Raw genomic sequence first — 16,211 nt, forward strand, 5'->3', positions numbered from 1 at the left:
CTACTGTCAATTACATCAATTACGGACTGGTTAAGAAATTCACTTAATATTTTTGGAAGAAAAGAATTACATTTATTTTGTGTGTGTGTGCGTGTGCACACACACACTTGGTCCAGTCTGAGAGTCAGTTCTCTTCCTTCACCATGTAGATCCCAGGCCTCAGTCTTGGCAGCAAGCACCTTACCCACAAGTCACCTCACTTAATCCTATTTTGGGATTTTACAAATTGCAGGAGTGGTTTCTGCTGGACACAGCAGCTCACACTCACAATCCCAGCACTAAGGAAGCCGAGGTCTGAGGACAACACAGTGGCTAAAGGCAGCCAGGGCTATAGCGTGAACCCTGTCTCAGAGACAGAACAAAGTAAGACAGGGCTCAGCAGGGTGTTCGCTCTGAGCTGGTGAACTATTGGCTTTCAGTCCCAAAACCCATGGAAAGGCGGAAGCATAGTGCTGACTGCACGAAATGCTCCTCTGGCTTCCACATGATAATGTTCCACACACATGTATCATGTGTTTTTGATGATGTTCGTAGCCCCTGTCCGCAAACACACACACACTGCCTTCTCTTATCCTCCCTCCCCAGTCTACCTGGTCCCCTTCCCTTACTTTCATGTCTTTAAACAACAACAAAAACAAAAACAAACAAAACCCAAAAAAGGAGACGCTACAGGCTAGAGAGACGAGTCTGGTGATTAAGGGCACTCACTGCTCTTCCACAAGACCTATGTTCAAGTCCCAGCTTACAACTGTCTGTCTGTGATTTGTATCCTGGGGAGGGGCATTCTAAATGATGGTAAACGTAAACCTTTGGGAATTGAAGGCAAATGGAATAAAGTCTAATTAGGTAGGCAACTGAATTTGTGAGAAAGAGATACAAATATTCCTCACACCCTGAAAGTACTAGCATGTATATATGCTGGTGCACAGTCTTCCCTGGATGTCCTACAATGCCTATAAGGTTTCTTCTTAGAGCCAGGAGTACAAAACAACAGAAGGATCACTGGCTTTGACACCCATCTCCATCACATCCTAGCACTGTAACACTGCGCACGAGCCCTGGCCTTTCTGAGCCTCATCTGTGAAGTGGAAACGATCATACCTACACATCCATCAATAGGCTGTGGGAAGGATTGAAGTACTTAGTAGACTGTCTGCTAGAGATTCAGTGCTCAACAAATGGTTGGTATCACTCTTTCCCCCTTCTTGTTAAGCGACAACAGTATGTACACTTAAAGCCATTAGCAAAGCACTTCCACAGGGACTCCCCAGAAGTCTATTTTTCCAACTTACAGGTTACAGGAATGTGGACAGTCCTGGCCAGGCTGTTTCTTTCTACAAACCTCACCACAACTATGTGGAATTTCATTTCTGCTCCATTCAGGATTCTTTACTTTGCCTACAACAGATCAAATGGGAGAGTCAATGCTATACATTTTAACCAATAATTCTCAACGTTTATGAGATAGCTAGACAATGTGAAACATAAGTATGGTTTTTAGCAGTATAACACCTATATTATCGTACATTCTTAAACAAAGAGCTGGCTGTAATGCTATTTATCATACAATCTACCGAGCAAGGTTAAACTTAATGCCAAGACACCCTGAAAAAGATAAAAGTGACATTTTTGACTACTGAACACAATCTATTTTTAAAGATACTTACTAAATAAGCCATTAACAAATCTTAAACTGACAAGTATCTATGGTAATGATCAGAAGGAAAGAAAGGAAGAGTGCCAGGGTATGGCTCAGTGGTAAGGCTTTTCTTAACATGTTCCATGCCCTGGGATCTGCTCCAGCACTGTGGGGAGCTCTGGGTAAAGAAAGGGATTGGACCAGGAAGAGGCTGTGGGATGAACAGACAGAAACCCACAGACGATGAGCCTGGTTCTGAAGCTTCCCAGGAGGCATAAAAGGGCTGCACTTTCATGGTCAATGTCACTGCACAAATCTTCAAGGACATCTCTCTAGACTTGGGCTACAGAGAGAAATGCTATCTCAAAAAAGCCAAAATAAATATATATCTTTTAAGATAATTAAGGTTTGCTATCTTCTGTCTGCCCAACTTCCCAGTGAATTCTTATATCTAATCTACATTATCTTCCCAGTATTATACTCAATCAAGAATATTCATTCCTTTTACTTAATATCGATTTAATATCCAAAACTCAGATTTTGGTAATAAAACATATACAACCAGCAGATTCCACACAAAGAGAAGCTAAAGTGAGAAGGGACTAACAAAAGGGGCTTCCTTTGGGAAAACCCAGCATTTGAGGTGAGACAGTTAAATGAAGATGTAATGAAGAGGGGAGCAGGGGATACAGCTCAGTGGCAGAGTGCTCGCCTTGCCTGTGTGAGGTCCTAGGTTTGACCCTAGAACCTCAAAAAGGATGGAGATGGAGAACATGCTTGCTAGTGAAGGAATAAAGTGACTGAGTAATAGCTAGCCAATTTGGGGGTGGGGAGGACTATAAGCAAAATGGTTAGGACAATAAAGACAGACAGTATGCAAAGAGAAACAGAACAAGCTAATTCTTTTACTAAAGTAATGGTCAGAAGTGTCAAGTGTCATGCTGCCAAAAGACTAATTACTATAGAAGTCCATGTGGCCATGATGACTGATGACCTCTGACTACAGTTTCAGTGAGACAACAAAGGCAGATGCAAAACCCTAATGGTTCAAAAGGGAGAAACAAACCATCAAGAAACAAAATTAATTAGGAAATTAATCACTAAAAGGAGAAAAAAGAAGACATATACCTAGCAGTAGGAATTCATCTGGACCTAAGAAAGCTGATGTGATTAAAAAACAGGAAAAGTGGCTGACAGGGCAGCATGAGATGTAGGTGAGCTCAAGTCCAGCTTGGTTCATAGTAAGTTCTAGGCCAGTCAGGGCTAACACAGCGAGACCCTGTCTCAAAACAAAACCAGGAAAAACTACTCTGCAGAGAGGGAAGATACAGGGATAGTTTGTGTTACCGATTTAGAGAAAATCTCTCCATTATAAAGACACACGGCCGATTTCTTATTAAACACCATTTTTACTCATGTTCCTTAAATCTAGAATGTCAAAGCTGTGACAGCACTAAGGCCTACGACCCACTCAGTCACACACTACATGAGGACAACAGCATATCCTCTTATGACTTTCAGGTCTCATCAGTGACTTCTCACACCAGCCCTGCAGACCACTGAGGTGAGCACTACAGAGCACACACACAAACTTACCACAGAAACAAGTATAGGTATTAGGAACATGTGCAGAAACATTCTGACAAGCAGGGCACCTCCAACCACTCTGGCCATCTGGAGGGGGAGACGGGGAGGGGGGAGGAGAGAGAATGAATAGGAATGAATATATTAAATACAATTTCGTCCCACAGTGTAAGCTGGATTAGGGATATAGCTCATTGGTAGGGAATGGCTTTGTCTACACAAGGCTCTAGGCTTAATCTTCGCACCCTCATGAAAAAGCAGCACAGTTTAAAAAAGAATGAAACTCTGGCCAGGTACAGTGGCACACACCCTTAATTCCAGCACTCAGAAGACAGAGGCAGGGTCTCTGTGAGTTTGAGGCCAGCCTGGCTTAGTGACACCTGTCTCAAAAAAGAGAAAAAAAGTAAACTTATAGGAATTCACACCATAAATATACTATTATCAGACATTTAAGAAAGAGATCCATGGTCCCATTTAATTCTCACCCCGAGCTGCACCCCTGCAAATGTATTAATTCTGTCCTGTTGCTTTATTTCTGAATAAAGTTCTCTCTCTTTTTTTTTTTTTCTTATTTTTTTTTTTTTTTTGGTTTTTGAGACAGGGTTTCTCTGTGTAGTCGTGGCTGTCCAGGAACTCACTCTGTAGCCCAGGCTGGCCTCGAACTCAGAAATCCGCCTGCCTCTGCCTCCCAAGTGCTGGGATTAAAGGCGTGCGCCACCACGCCCAGCTTTAAAGTTCTCTTAAAAAAAAAAAAAAAAAATCACAATGCTGAATACACCGTCAAGTACTGTATTCTGGTTACCCAGACTTACTAACACGGTAAATCAAGTAGGTATCCATGTTGTCCAGCCACCTCTGATATCAGTATCTGCAGACTGACTTGAGAAGGGGCATACTGTTACAGGAAAGCCCTAGCACAGGGGCACAGGATCAGCAACATCTGCATTATCCATAAACACTAGCATCCGTTAAGAAGGGCCTAGTATACTACAGAGATTTGTGAAATGCAAAAATAGCTAGAAAACAAAATAAACAATTTAATAAATGTCTAACAAACTATATACATATCTGGGTGTTTGTTTGTCAAGGTCTTACTATGTAGCTCTGGCTGTCATGAAACCTTTTATGTAGACAGGGCTAGCCTCAAACTCCCCTCCCAAGTGCTGTGATTATCCATGTGCACCACAATGCCTAAAAGTAAATGCTTTTTCAGATCACTTTTGGGCCATATTTTCTTCGGAGTATACTCTTTTTTTTTTTTTTTCTTTTTTGGTTTTTCGAGACAGGGTTTCTCTGTATAGCCCTGGCTGTCCTGGAACTCACTTTGTAGACCAGGCTGGCCTCGAACTCAGAAATCTGCCTGCCTCTGTATACTCTTAAGAACCATGACACCCTTGGGAACACACAGAGGACAACTCAGGAGCTGGCGCTCTCCTCCTACCATGTGGGCCTGAAACCGAAGCTTTGCAGAAAGTACCCTTTCCCCTTCAGCAGTCACTTCATCAGTCCAACAAATGTATTTTATAGTTGCCATTTCAATGAAACCCACTATTTTCAAGAAAAATTATTGATTTCATTATTATGCCCTTCATATTTTTGGCTGATTTATTTAAGATCTACAAGTCCAGTCACAAAACATAAGAATGTGTAAGACATTTTCTTTTTTTTTTTTTTGAGACAGGGTTTCTCTGTGTAGCTCTGGCTCTCCTGCAACTCACTCTATATATAGACCAGGCTGTCCCCAAACTCAAAGATCTGCCTGCTTCTGCCTTCAAAGTGCTGGGATTAAAGGTGTGCGCCACTGTGTCCACCCAAGAGACAGGAATAACTGACCTGCATGCGATGCTGGAGAGCGTGCCCATTTCTTGATGCAGTTCAGATGAAAGACATGAAAACAGCTCTGACAGCTCCACACCGGGGCTGTGACCTGAACCAACTCACAGCATACCATACACTCGTATTTTTCTGTAGTTAGCTGCTCAATCAGGGAACCTGTAAAAAAAAAAAAAAAACAAACTGAAACAAAGAAACTACCCCTCACTTCAGCCAATGAGGAAATAAGCCATTTGAGAGGTTATTCTAACAGACTTCAGGGACCCCTGATTTGAATAAGTGGCTCTTCAGACTTTTGAGATAAGAAAGGGCAGAGGTGGCTGACAGAAGCCTGAGGAGAGGTACTCAGAAGGGAGTCTCACATCGGAGGAAGGAAACATTCTCCTCAGCCCACCCGGATTACTTAGAGCCGTAGCTCAGGCCTGTACTCCCAGGGTTCAGGACTCTCACTTAAGATCACAATTTTAAGACCAGACTGGCTATAATAAAAGTTTGCTTCAAAATAGCCCAAATAAAATAAATAGTAAGCACTGAATAGACTTTCTACAAGCATCCACTGTTTTGATTTTACCCTGCAGATTGTCATTTCATATAATCACCTTTTCCTGTCTCCATTTCTCGAGTGTTACCACACCCAGCTAGATTTTCTCATATTCACTACTTATAGTTTATCAATAAGCCAACTTTTTTTTGTTGAGACAGTCTTGCTATACTGATCAGGTTAATCTCAGTCCTCCTACATCAACCTCCAGAAGGCTCCAACTGCAGATATGCACCACTACGCCTGTCTTATGACAACTGTTTTATAATCCAGTTGCAGTTCGTTTAGTTGGGCTTCTAAGATACACATCATATATTTGTGTTGATGGCTGGCTACAAACTGTGGAACCTTACAAGTTACTGGTAAATCCTTTATAAAAGCTTTCTCTCACACATTCCACATCATGTCAGCAACTTGCAGAATATGTTTAGAATCTTAATTTCTGCTGTTCTCACTCTGGTCTAAACTTTCTGTTTACCTGGATTATTACAGTGCTCTCTTTGCTAGTAGTCTTCCTACTTTTAACTACAGCAGTTAAGAACAGCAAACTGCAAATTAAGCTTGGCCTGATGGCTGTATGCCCGAAATCCTAGCTACTTGGCACTCTCACAGAAGTATCACAAGTTTGTGACCTGCTTGACACAGAGTAATAGGGAGGCCAGCCTAGGCAACTTAGTGAGATACTGTCTTAAAATAGAAAGGGAGGCTGGAATACAACTTAGCAGTAGAGTGCTTATGTGGCACCATGAGGTCCTAAGTTCAATTCCCACTTGGGGACAGGGATGAGTAGGTGTAGATGTACACTTTTTGTCAGTTACAATTAAACAAGCAAAACAAAAAACAAAGAGTGTATGAGTATTTTGCCTTTAGAGGCTAGAAGAAAATGTCAGATACCCTGTAACCGGAGTTACAGACCATTGTGAGCTGCCACGTGGGTGCTAGAACTGAACCTGGGTTCTTTAAGAAAGCAGCCAGTGCTTTTAAATGTGGAGTCACCTCTGTAGCCTCTTGTCTAAAGTCCTTATCTCATGACTATAAAAGCTCAAATCCTCACAGCAGCTCCTCATATGGCTCTTCATACCCTATATGGTTACTCAAGCCCTTTCTATTTCTCAGTCAGGTAGATTCCTGCCTGGGACTGTGTGCTGCACACTCCTCTGAGAAGACTTGCCAGAGATACGTCCATAGCTCAGCTCCTTACTCAACAAGTATTTACTCAAAATGTGACTTCCTCATGAAGCATTACTCAGCCACACTTACAAAAACTACAACTCACTTCCGGAATTAACCTATTCTTCTTCCATACTATATTTTTTCCTCAACAATTTATAGTTGTCTGGTAGGGTCAGGCATCATGATGCATTCCTGAAATCGCAGGATGCTAAGGCAGGAGGATTAAGACTCCTAGGCTCACCTAGGCCACATAGTCAGACCCTGTCTTATAAAAAGGAAAGGAAAAAAACCTTATCTGAAAACCCATGCATTATACATTATATTACTCATTATCTAACTGTATACACAGGGTACAGTTTCTTTGGGTGGAGAGATTTTTATTAGCGTGATTCCTTGGACATAGTGGGCACCCACAATACTAAGACAGAACAACTGACTCCAAAGAGGTCCTAGAGAAATAAAACTATCTCACTGGCAATAGTAACTTTCTCTTTAGTTTTATCAAAGCATGTCTAATGTGCAAAACATGGTAGCTGTGGTATTCTAGAGCTGCACTATGCTGGTAAACTATCAGGTATCATTGCCAAGACTCTGCCCACACGAGGAGCAAGTAATCTGACCACTGGCTCTTTTTCAGTTCACACAGGCCTTTGCCCACTATGGCTTCTGCAACATTTTTCAGCCACGACTGTTTCTACATTATGATTCTAATTGAACGGAGTGCCAGTCAAAGGACACGCCCACTGAAATAACTGGGAGAACACAGATCTAACTGAAGTGCTATCCGACTGCAAACTTTTCAGATACACCAATAAATCTTTTATTTCAGTCTCCAACCCCCAAAGCCTCAGATCCTTATCCCCGAAGCACCAGTGAGCTGTGAGTCCATCCACTATATAGTTCTTTCAAAACCATAAATGTCTGTAGTAAGCCTGCTTTCCCTAACACGCTGGGCTCTGCTTTCTCCCTGCTCCGTGGCTGCTGCTGACACATGGCTAACCTCCACACTGCCTTGACTTTGATCAAATGGCTGTGCTCCTTACATCCGCTCTTCTCTACAGGCAGCTGCTAAGGTTTACAGCTTGCTCTCCTGGGGTTTTTCTTTTAAATTTCAATAAAACTGTCCTTGAGCTTAGAAACAAACTGTCCTAGTTTGCTTTTTATTGCTGTGATAAAACACCATCACCAAAAGCAACCTGGGGAGGAAATGGGTTATTTTAGCCTATAGCTTAGTCCACTGTGACTAAGTCAGGGTGGAAGTCAGGGCAGGCACCCGAGGCAGGAATCTAGAAGCAATAACTGAAGCCATGATGGACCACTGCTTTCCTATCTTGCTATTTCCTTCAATTACCTTTATTTCTTTCGATTAATTTATTTTTATTTCATGTGCATTGGTACTTTTTTGCCTGCATTTATTTCTGTGTGAGGGTGTTAGATCCCCTGGAACTAAACTTATAGATAATTCTGAGCTGCCATATGGTTGCTGGGAAATAGAACCTGAGTCCTCTAGAAGAGCCACCAGGGCTCTTAACTGAGGAGCCATCTCTTTAGCCTCAGATATCTTTCTCATACTTCCCCTGGACTACCTCCCCAGGCTAGCATTGTCCATAATGGGCGGGCCCACCACATCAACTACACTTATAAAGTGACAGAAAACTAGCTGGGCAATGGTAGTGCATGCCTTTAATCCCAGCACTTGGGAGGCGAGGGCAAGGAGATCTCTGAGGTCAGCCTGGTCTACAGAGTGAGTTTCAGGAAAGGACAGGCAGGGCTACACAGAAAAACCCTGTATTGAAAAGCAAACAAACAAAAAGATGCAAAACAAAACTTTTGATGTTTCAAGAGTATATCTGGGGGAGGTGGGGATGGGGGATGGAGAGTCAAGGGGTCTGATTACTTACTTTGTGCTAGATAAGGTGATTAAAGCATTGCTAACTGTGTGGCAGTAGTACTGTGATCATGTAAGAAAACTAACTGAAGGGTTTTCTTTTGGATAGATGGAAACTCAGTAGGTATATGGCCAAAATAACTTGATTATCAGAATTTTACTTTAAAATGTAACAGCAAACAGATAAACAAAAAATATGTATATAAAATATACAGAGCAAGGAGTGGTGGTATTCGCCTTTAATCCTAACACTTGGGTGGCAGAGTTTTGAGGCCACCCTGGTCTACACAGAGTTCCAGGCCAACCAGCCCTCTAACAGTAAGTAAAACCTTATCTATCTAAATAAATAAATAAAATGGAAGGGGCTAGCAATGTAGCTCAGTAGGGAAAGTGCTTGCCCACCTTGATGAGGCTCTGGATTAGAGCCCTAGCATGGAATCAGGTGCAGAATGCACTCCTGTATCTATCACTGTAACGTGGGGGCAAGAGGACCAATAGTTTAAGGCCATCCTCCTTCATAACTGTGTGGTCAAGTCAAGGCCAGTCAGGGCTACGTGAGACTGTTTTAAAAGCCCCTTTCCCCCTCTCTGGTCTGTTCTCAAGAGTGCTTTCCTTTTCTTAATAAAATATCCCTTTCTAAACAAACAAGGAGGACAGCAGAGAGGGACCAATTTTACATCCTCCTCTGATCTCTGAGCATGTGCATACAGACACACACTACACACAATGGTAGCATGCGGGTGCCCTAGGGTCAACCCCCTAATACCAGCGAAGTAAAAACAGAGGGCATGGGTGGGAAAATTCTGTCATGAGGGCCATATTCATGGGGCCCAGGGTTCAATTCCCAGCATGGGGGTGGGGTGGGCGACTGGACCTACAAAGAAACAGGAGGTGAGAAGGTAAGAGCTGTTTTATCTGTGGGTGGGGGGGGGGTGAATCTAAACTAACTTCCTTATCCTTACGAAAGAAAGGGGCTTTAGTAGGTTACAGCACTGACAGTGAGGGCAGATGTTCTTGAAGAACTTGATAAAACCCAAGCATGTGGTCAGCTATTTAACCTATAATCTCAGCATTCAAGAGGCTGAGGTAGGAGGATCAAAAATTAGTAGCTAACCTGGGCTACATTGCCAGGCCCTGTCTCAAAACAAAACCTCACTTTACATACATGTTGAGTCTCTTTTAAGATTAGAGCTCAGTGAAAGTTAGGCATGGTGGCACACACTTTTAATCCCAGCTCTGTGGAGGCAAAGGCAGTGGAATTCTGGGTTCTAGGCCAGCCTGGGCTACACAGAGAATCATTATGGGAGCAGGGGCAGGTCAGTGAAAAAACAGGCCATGGGCAGGTGGCAGCTTCATGGTTTAGGCCAGAGTCTCACATTAACCAAAAAGAGACCAATAAGGTAAAATTCATGAGGAAGAACTTATGCCCTGAAGTCCCCACCCCAACACACATTGAAGGTCTGGAGAAGTACTACAGCTTATCCTCAAGCTCAGGCTTCTTTCCCTGTGCTAGGACTGAAGGTGTGCTGCTGCCTCGATAAACACTCCGGACAAAATGGGGAATGTCTTCAAATAGTATAAAAGGCTTCTTACAAAGAAGGGGTCAGGATGTTAACTGTGAAGGGAGAACATGTGCTTCTACAGAAGATAAAATCTGAATCAAAGGACAGAATGTCCTTACAGGAAAGTTTTCAGTCCAACCTAAGCTCTGCGTAACAATCAGAGCTGACAACAACTATGTTTCAAGAGTTGTGTGGCAAGAGCACCAAAGGGGGGAAAAAAAGATATGTTACTAGGCCAAGGATAGTGTCCCATGCCTCTAACCAGCATCCAGAGGCAGAGAAAGGAAGATTTTTGTTAGTTCAAGGTCAGCCTGGTCTAGATAACAAGTTCCAGACTAGCTAGAGCTACAAAACGGACCCATATCTCAAAAAACAAAACAAAACAAAACAACCCCAAACCTAAACAACAACAAAAGCTGGGTGTGTTGGTGGTGCATAATTTCAGTTCATAAACCCAGAGGTCAGGGCTACATAGAGAGACTCAAAAAAAGGAAAACATTTTCTTTTTAACTAGTCTAAGACTGGTGGCACTGTCATGTATGTAAACTATGGTTTCAAGTGATAAATTTGGAAACATTAGTGATGTTAACAAAAACATACTTGTTAAGGACTGGAAGAGATAAATACTATAAGATAAGAAAAGGCTCCCTGGATATGTAACTAAGTTAGCTTTTGAAAAATTAATAAATTCTGGTAGAACTGGAGTACAAGCCTTAAATCCTAGCACGTGGGAGGCCAGAGCTCTGAGAGTTCTGGGCCAACTTAGTCTAAACAGGCACTTCCACACCAACCAGGAATGCATGGTGAGAACCTGTCTGAAAGGAGTTCTGTTAAAGAGATGGCTTAGTGGTGTACTAATCTTGCTGAGGACCTAAGTTCAATTCTCAGCAGCCCTGTGGTAGCTCATGACCACCTATAACTTCAGTTCCAGGGGATCTGAGGCCCCTCTTCTGTCTTCAGAGGAAAACACACAAACACTTACACTCAAGTGTATATCCACACAAAAATAAATCTTTAGCTGGTACTGGGGATGAATGCCTTTAATCTCAGCGCTCAGGAGGCAGGCAGATTACTGTGAGTTCAAGGACAGCCTGGTCTGCATAGCAAGTTCTAGGCTAGCAAGGGCTACATAGTGAGAGTCTTGTCTCAAAAACAAAAAACAAGGTACTGGAGAGATACTCAATGCTTAAGAGCATTCACTGTCTGCTTCTTCTAGAGGGTGTGGGTTTGATTCCTAGCACTGGTGGCTTACGGTCAGTTGCAACTTCAGTTTTAGGGTCTGACTCCTTCTTCTGGCCTCCATGGGCACCAGGCACACTCGTAGTACACATTCATACACATAAAATACTGAAAATAAACACAGAGGTGATATATACCTTTAACCTGAGGAGGGGTTAGTCTGCACTTGGAAGACAGAGGCCAGCGGATCTCTGAATTAGAGGCCAACCTGCTCTACAGGGCAAGTTCTGGAGCAGCCAGGGGTACACAGAGAAACCCTGTCTTGAAAAACAAAAACAAACCCAAAAAACAACAACAACAACAAAACACCAAATAAAACACACCAAAAAACCAAAGCAAACAAGCAAAATGCCAAAAAGCACCCCCCCCCCAAAAAAAAAAACCCCACAAAACCCAACAATCCAAACAGCAGCAAAAAGTTCACAGGGTAGGCACTCTATAGAGGGAACTGCATCCAGCAGCTTGGAGAGAAAACAGGAAGGACTGGGTAAGAACATGGCAGAGTAAGGCAACAGAGGATGGGAACTGTGACGAGAGCAGAAGCTGGAGACCACGGGTGATGAGAAGCAGAGAACAAGATATGTCTTGGAAAAGCTGTTCACTGATGATGGAGCAAAAGAACTGAAAAAATAATAAAGACATAAAACAAGACCACAGCAATGGAGCAAAAAAGATGTTATGTTACCATAGGCTGTAACCAGCAGAGGCACTGATATGTTTGTTACCAGGTCCTGCTTCTGCTACAACTCAAGAAAAGAATATAACCAAATTTATCTACATCTAAAGCACTACACAAGAACTTATTGAAGGAAACTAAAAAAAATCCTGGGCCTGGTGGTACAGGTTTGTAGTACAAGCTACTCAGGATGCTGAGGCAGGAGGATCACAAGTTCAAGCCTTGCCTAAGTTATAGAACCAAGGTCAGCCCGGGTTACCATATAAAGACTATGTCTCAAAAAAAAAAAAAAAAAAAAATGGGGATATAGCTCAGTGTCAGAAAGCTTGTAAGCCTGTCCCTAACAACCAAGAGAAAAAAAAAAGAGAGAGATTACTGATTGAGAACAGCAATGGGTCACTGTGGAATCCAAACAGGTAGAGATCTCACTCTGTTATCTTTTTTATTTTCTAATTTCTCAATTATGCAACTGTATTGCTTAAAAATGAGTCCCAGTTGCCGCCTTCGCCCTCCAGGCACACTTACCTGTATGTGTTTCCACATTCTTCAGCAGGTGGTTCTGTTTGCCTCTGGGAAAAGGAGATAGCACTTGGGGATCCTGTCTCCTTACAGCAGTTTTCTCTTGGTCAACCCTTCTCGAAGACTTGCTGACAACTGCCAAATTCCCAGTGTCACAGGCTGACTTCGCTGGTCTTTCTCTAAGATTATCCTTTGGAATGGGGGACATGTTGTTTTTGGGCCCTGCATTCATATGCCGCTGACTCTCCTGTTTTGGTGGGTTCCTGCCTGGCCGTGGTCTGGCCCCTTCCACTTCCCAGGGAGGCCTTTTCTGGGGATATCTTCTCTGCTCATTCCGCCTGCACACACATGGATCCACTACAGGTTTTCTACAGGAGGCATCTGAGGAGTCAGTGTGGGAAATCGCCACAGGTCTGGTATTTTCGTCCTCAGACTTTGGGCTCATTCTATTACCCCACTCGCTTCTGAGTCTCCCTTTGGCCTTTGGTCCTCTGCCATAGTTGTATGTAAGCTGTGCTGCTTTTTTGGGTTTCGCTCCCCTGGGATCTGCGATAACCACCTCCTTCTCACTCTCGGAAGGGCTGTGTTCTCTAGGGTTTGTTCCACTCTCTGATCTGGCTACACTTTCTAAACTAGATGTATCTGACGTTTGCTCAGTGAGCCCTTGTGCTTTCTTGTTTCTGTTTTGGTGCTTTTCATTCCGTGATTTCTGCCATGGCTGATTCTGAAGGCCATGGTTCTTGAGTGATTTATTAGATGACTGGAAAAAACCCTGGGGACTCTTAGGTTTGCTTCCAGAGGCATAACTGTGCTGATGAACAGCAGAGATGTCTTCATAAGGGATGTGTCTAGGAAGGTGACAGGGAGGCGAGGAACTATAATTTCTTCTGCCAATCCTACTAGAATCTAGTCTTCTTTGGGTCCCACAATTTAGACCAGAAGTTTTTCTCTCCTGAGGAATGAACTCAGCAGCATCTGTATTGAATTTAAAAGTGCCTAGGAAACAGAAAATAGACACCTGGTAAGAAATGAATGTCACTTGTGGAGCCAATAAGATTCTAAAAGGCAAGACTAAAAAATATTTTCCTAAAAGCAGTGAATAAAACAGATTTGATGAGATTGCCTCAGGCTATCAGTCCCTGTGAAGGACGATTAGTATTCATGTCTAGTGGACACTGATAGCCATTGATGACCTAGCATTTACCCAAGAATCTTAAGAGAGCCAAAGTCAGGAGTGGTAACATGTACTGTAGTGCCGTCACTTAGGACTCAAATCAAGGAGAGCTTGAGCTACAGGAGCGCCTATAACCCAAACCAAATCCCAGGAAGAGAGCAGAGCATGCTGGCTCACGCTCTAACTCCACAACGGGGAGGTCTAGGCAGGACAACCACAACTTAGGGACAAGAAGTTTCATGTGGTCTTTCAAAACACTATAGCAGCATTGCATAATAGTAGCCAACAGGCTTTGAAATTAGCTAAAATGGGTTTAAAGTCTGAATGAACTTGAGGCTACCACCTGACCACCCTTGGCCTTAGAGTTAAGTTACCATGTCTGTAACAAAGGACAACAATGTTTATTTCAAAAGAGTGTTCTGGCACATAAAAGATTCCACATAGACAATATTAACACAGTGAGTATGCAGACTCTCTCTTCCCCCTGGAAATATCGTTTGGGCTTTTCCTATCTAACTCCTACAATATGTTATAAAATTCCTGTGTTTTAAATTTTAACCTTACTTTAATTTCAGCCCACTCATTTCCCTGCCACGGTGATTCTGAGTACAGCCAGCTCAGCTCCTGAAACCCAAGGAAATCAGCTGCCAGGGCAGAGGCATGGCGGTGCAGACCTTTAATCCCAGCAAGCAAATCTCTGTAAATTTGACGCTGGTCTACATAGTAAGTTTTGGTCAGTCAGGGCTACATAGTGAGGCCTTGTCTCAAAAGTGAGAAAGAGGAGGGAGGGAGGGAGGGAGGGAGGGAGGGAGGGAGGGAAGAAACTCCCTGTCAGAGTTATAGTAGCAATCAACAGTCTGTAAAACATGAATTTAAGTCCTTGTCTACTATTTATTGTTTTTAAATTATCTGTCTTTTGAGAAAAGACCTCATTATGTAGCCCAGGCTGCCATCAAATTCACTATATAACTCAGGCTGGCTTCAAAAAGGCAATACTCTTGCCCTAGTCTTCTGAGTGATGTGATTACAGTGTGTGCTATCATGTCCTGCTTTATCATGCTATAATGAGTTACTTAGCCCCTTTTTTCTTTATTTTTAAGATTCATTTTATGTATGAGTATACTGTAGCTATACAGATGGTTGTGAGCCTTCATTTGGTTATTGGGAATTGAATTTAGGACCTCTGCTCACTCCAGTCAGCCCTGCTCGCTCTTGTCCAAAGATTTATTTTTATACATAAGTACACTGTAGCTGTCTTCAGACACACCAGAAGAGGGCATCAGATATCATTATGGATGGTTGTGAGCCACCATGTGGTTACTGGAATTTAAACTCAGGACCTTCAGAAGAGCAGTCAGTGCTCTTAACTGCTGAGCCATCTCACCAGCCCCCCTTTTTTTCTTATATGTAATGGAGAACATAATCCCTACATCAGAATTGCTAGGGCTCCTAAGTAAAGCAAGTTAATAGCACTCCTATAGTGGTTACAATGGTGTCTTATTGCTCTAGAGCTATGGACTATCTGAACACAGACTCCAATGAATATACTGCAAAACCTGTGGATTTCAAGTTTAATAGTAAGACCTGTTACTTAATATGGGCTACACACTCTTCTAAGCACTTTGCATGTGTTAACTTCTTTACTCTGTTTTAAATATGTACATGCTCTGTGGTGTGAGCATGTGTGTGTGGAGGTGTCCTGAGGCAAGAGAAGGTCTCAGATCCCCTGGAACTGGAGTTACAGGAAGTGTGAGTCACTTGGTGTAGATGCTAAGAACCAAAATTGAGTCCTCTGGAAGGGCAGACAGTGCTCTTAACAGCTGAGCATCTATCTCTCCAGCTTCATTAGCTCATTTAACCTTCACTCTGCTGATGAGAAAACTGGGTAGCTTGCCCAAGGCCACAGGTGCTCACTCCAAGGCAACTCTGAATTCTGCCTTAGGATACGGTAGAATGGCATGTAGCACTGGTGACTTGGTGCTTATATTCACACTGCACCCTGACAGAGGCAAGGCAGCAGCACCATAGAAACACAGTGAAGAACTGGTGAGTTCATAAAGGCCATAGAGAAACATCGCATTCAATCCAGGCTTTGTCGCAAACACTTTCACACAGGTAGTGCTCTGAGGGTGGGGTGAAGGGCCTCACAAATGGCAAGAGGATTAGAGGTATTCTGGGAAGATGAGATAGACTTAAAAGTGGGAATGGGTAAAATGGTGCCAAGAGATGCTGTACAGTTTTCTCCTGCTTGAAGCAAGGATGGAGAAGGGGGCTAGAAAAAGGTCAGTAAAGCTGCCCATTAGCCTGATAAAGGACTTTCATATTGAATAGCCATACATAGTTGTGCTTTTACTAGACCTAAGCCAAAACCCTCAGGAAACCC

General features: G+C 42.9%; 1 protein-coding gene across 2 annotated transcripts in view; it reads right to left on the reverse strand.

Annotated features, from left to right (window-relative positions):
- Nfx1 (nuclear transcription factor, X-box binding 1) overlaps positions 1 to 16,211 on the reverse strand; it is a 55,030-nt gene that overhangs the window by 35,853 nt on the left and 2,966 nt on the right. For both annotated transcript variants that reach the window (XM_021159379.3, XM_021159380.3), the window contains exons 2-5: positions 12,661 to 13,650; positions 5,057 to 5,215; positions 3,236 to 3,313; positions 1,293 to 1,398 (exon numbers count right to left, since the gene is read on the reverse strand). In XM_021159379.3, the coding sequence (XP_021015038.1) occupies positions 1,293 to 1,398; positions 3,236 to 3,313; positions 5,057 to 5,215; positions 12,661 to 13,650 (1,333 nt within the window). The remainder of the gene's footprint in view (positions 1 to 1,292; positions 1,399 to 3,235; positions 3,314 to 5,056; positions 5,216 to 12,660; positions 13,651 to 16,211) is intronic.

This window comes from Mus caroli, unplaced genomic scaffold, assembly GCF_978045245.1.
Source record: "Mus caroli unplaced genomic scaffold, Mus_caroli_1 scaffold_6, whole genome shotgun sequence".
NCBI lineage: Eukaryota > Metazoa > Chordata > Mammalia > Rodentia > Muridae > Mus > Mus caroli.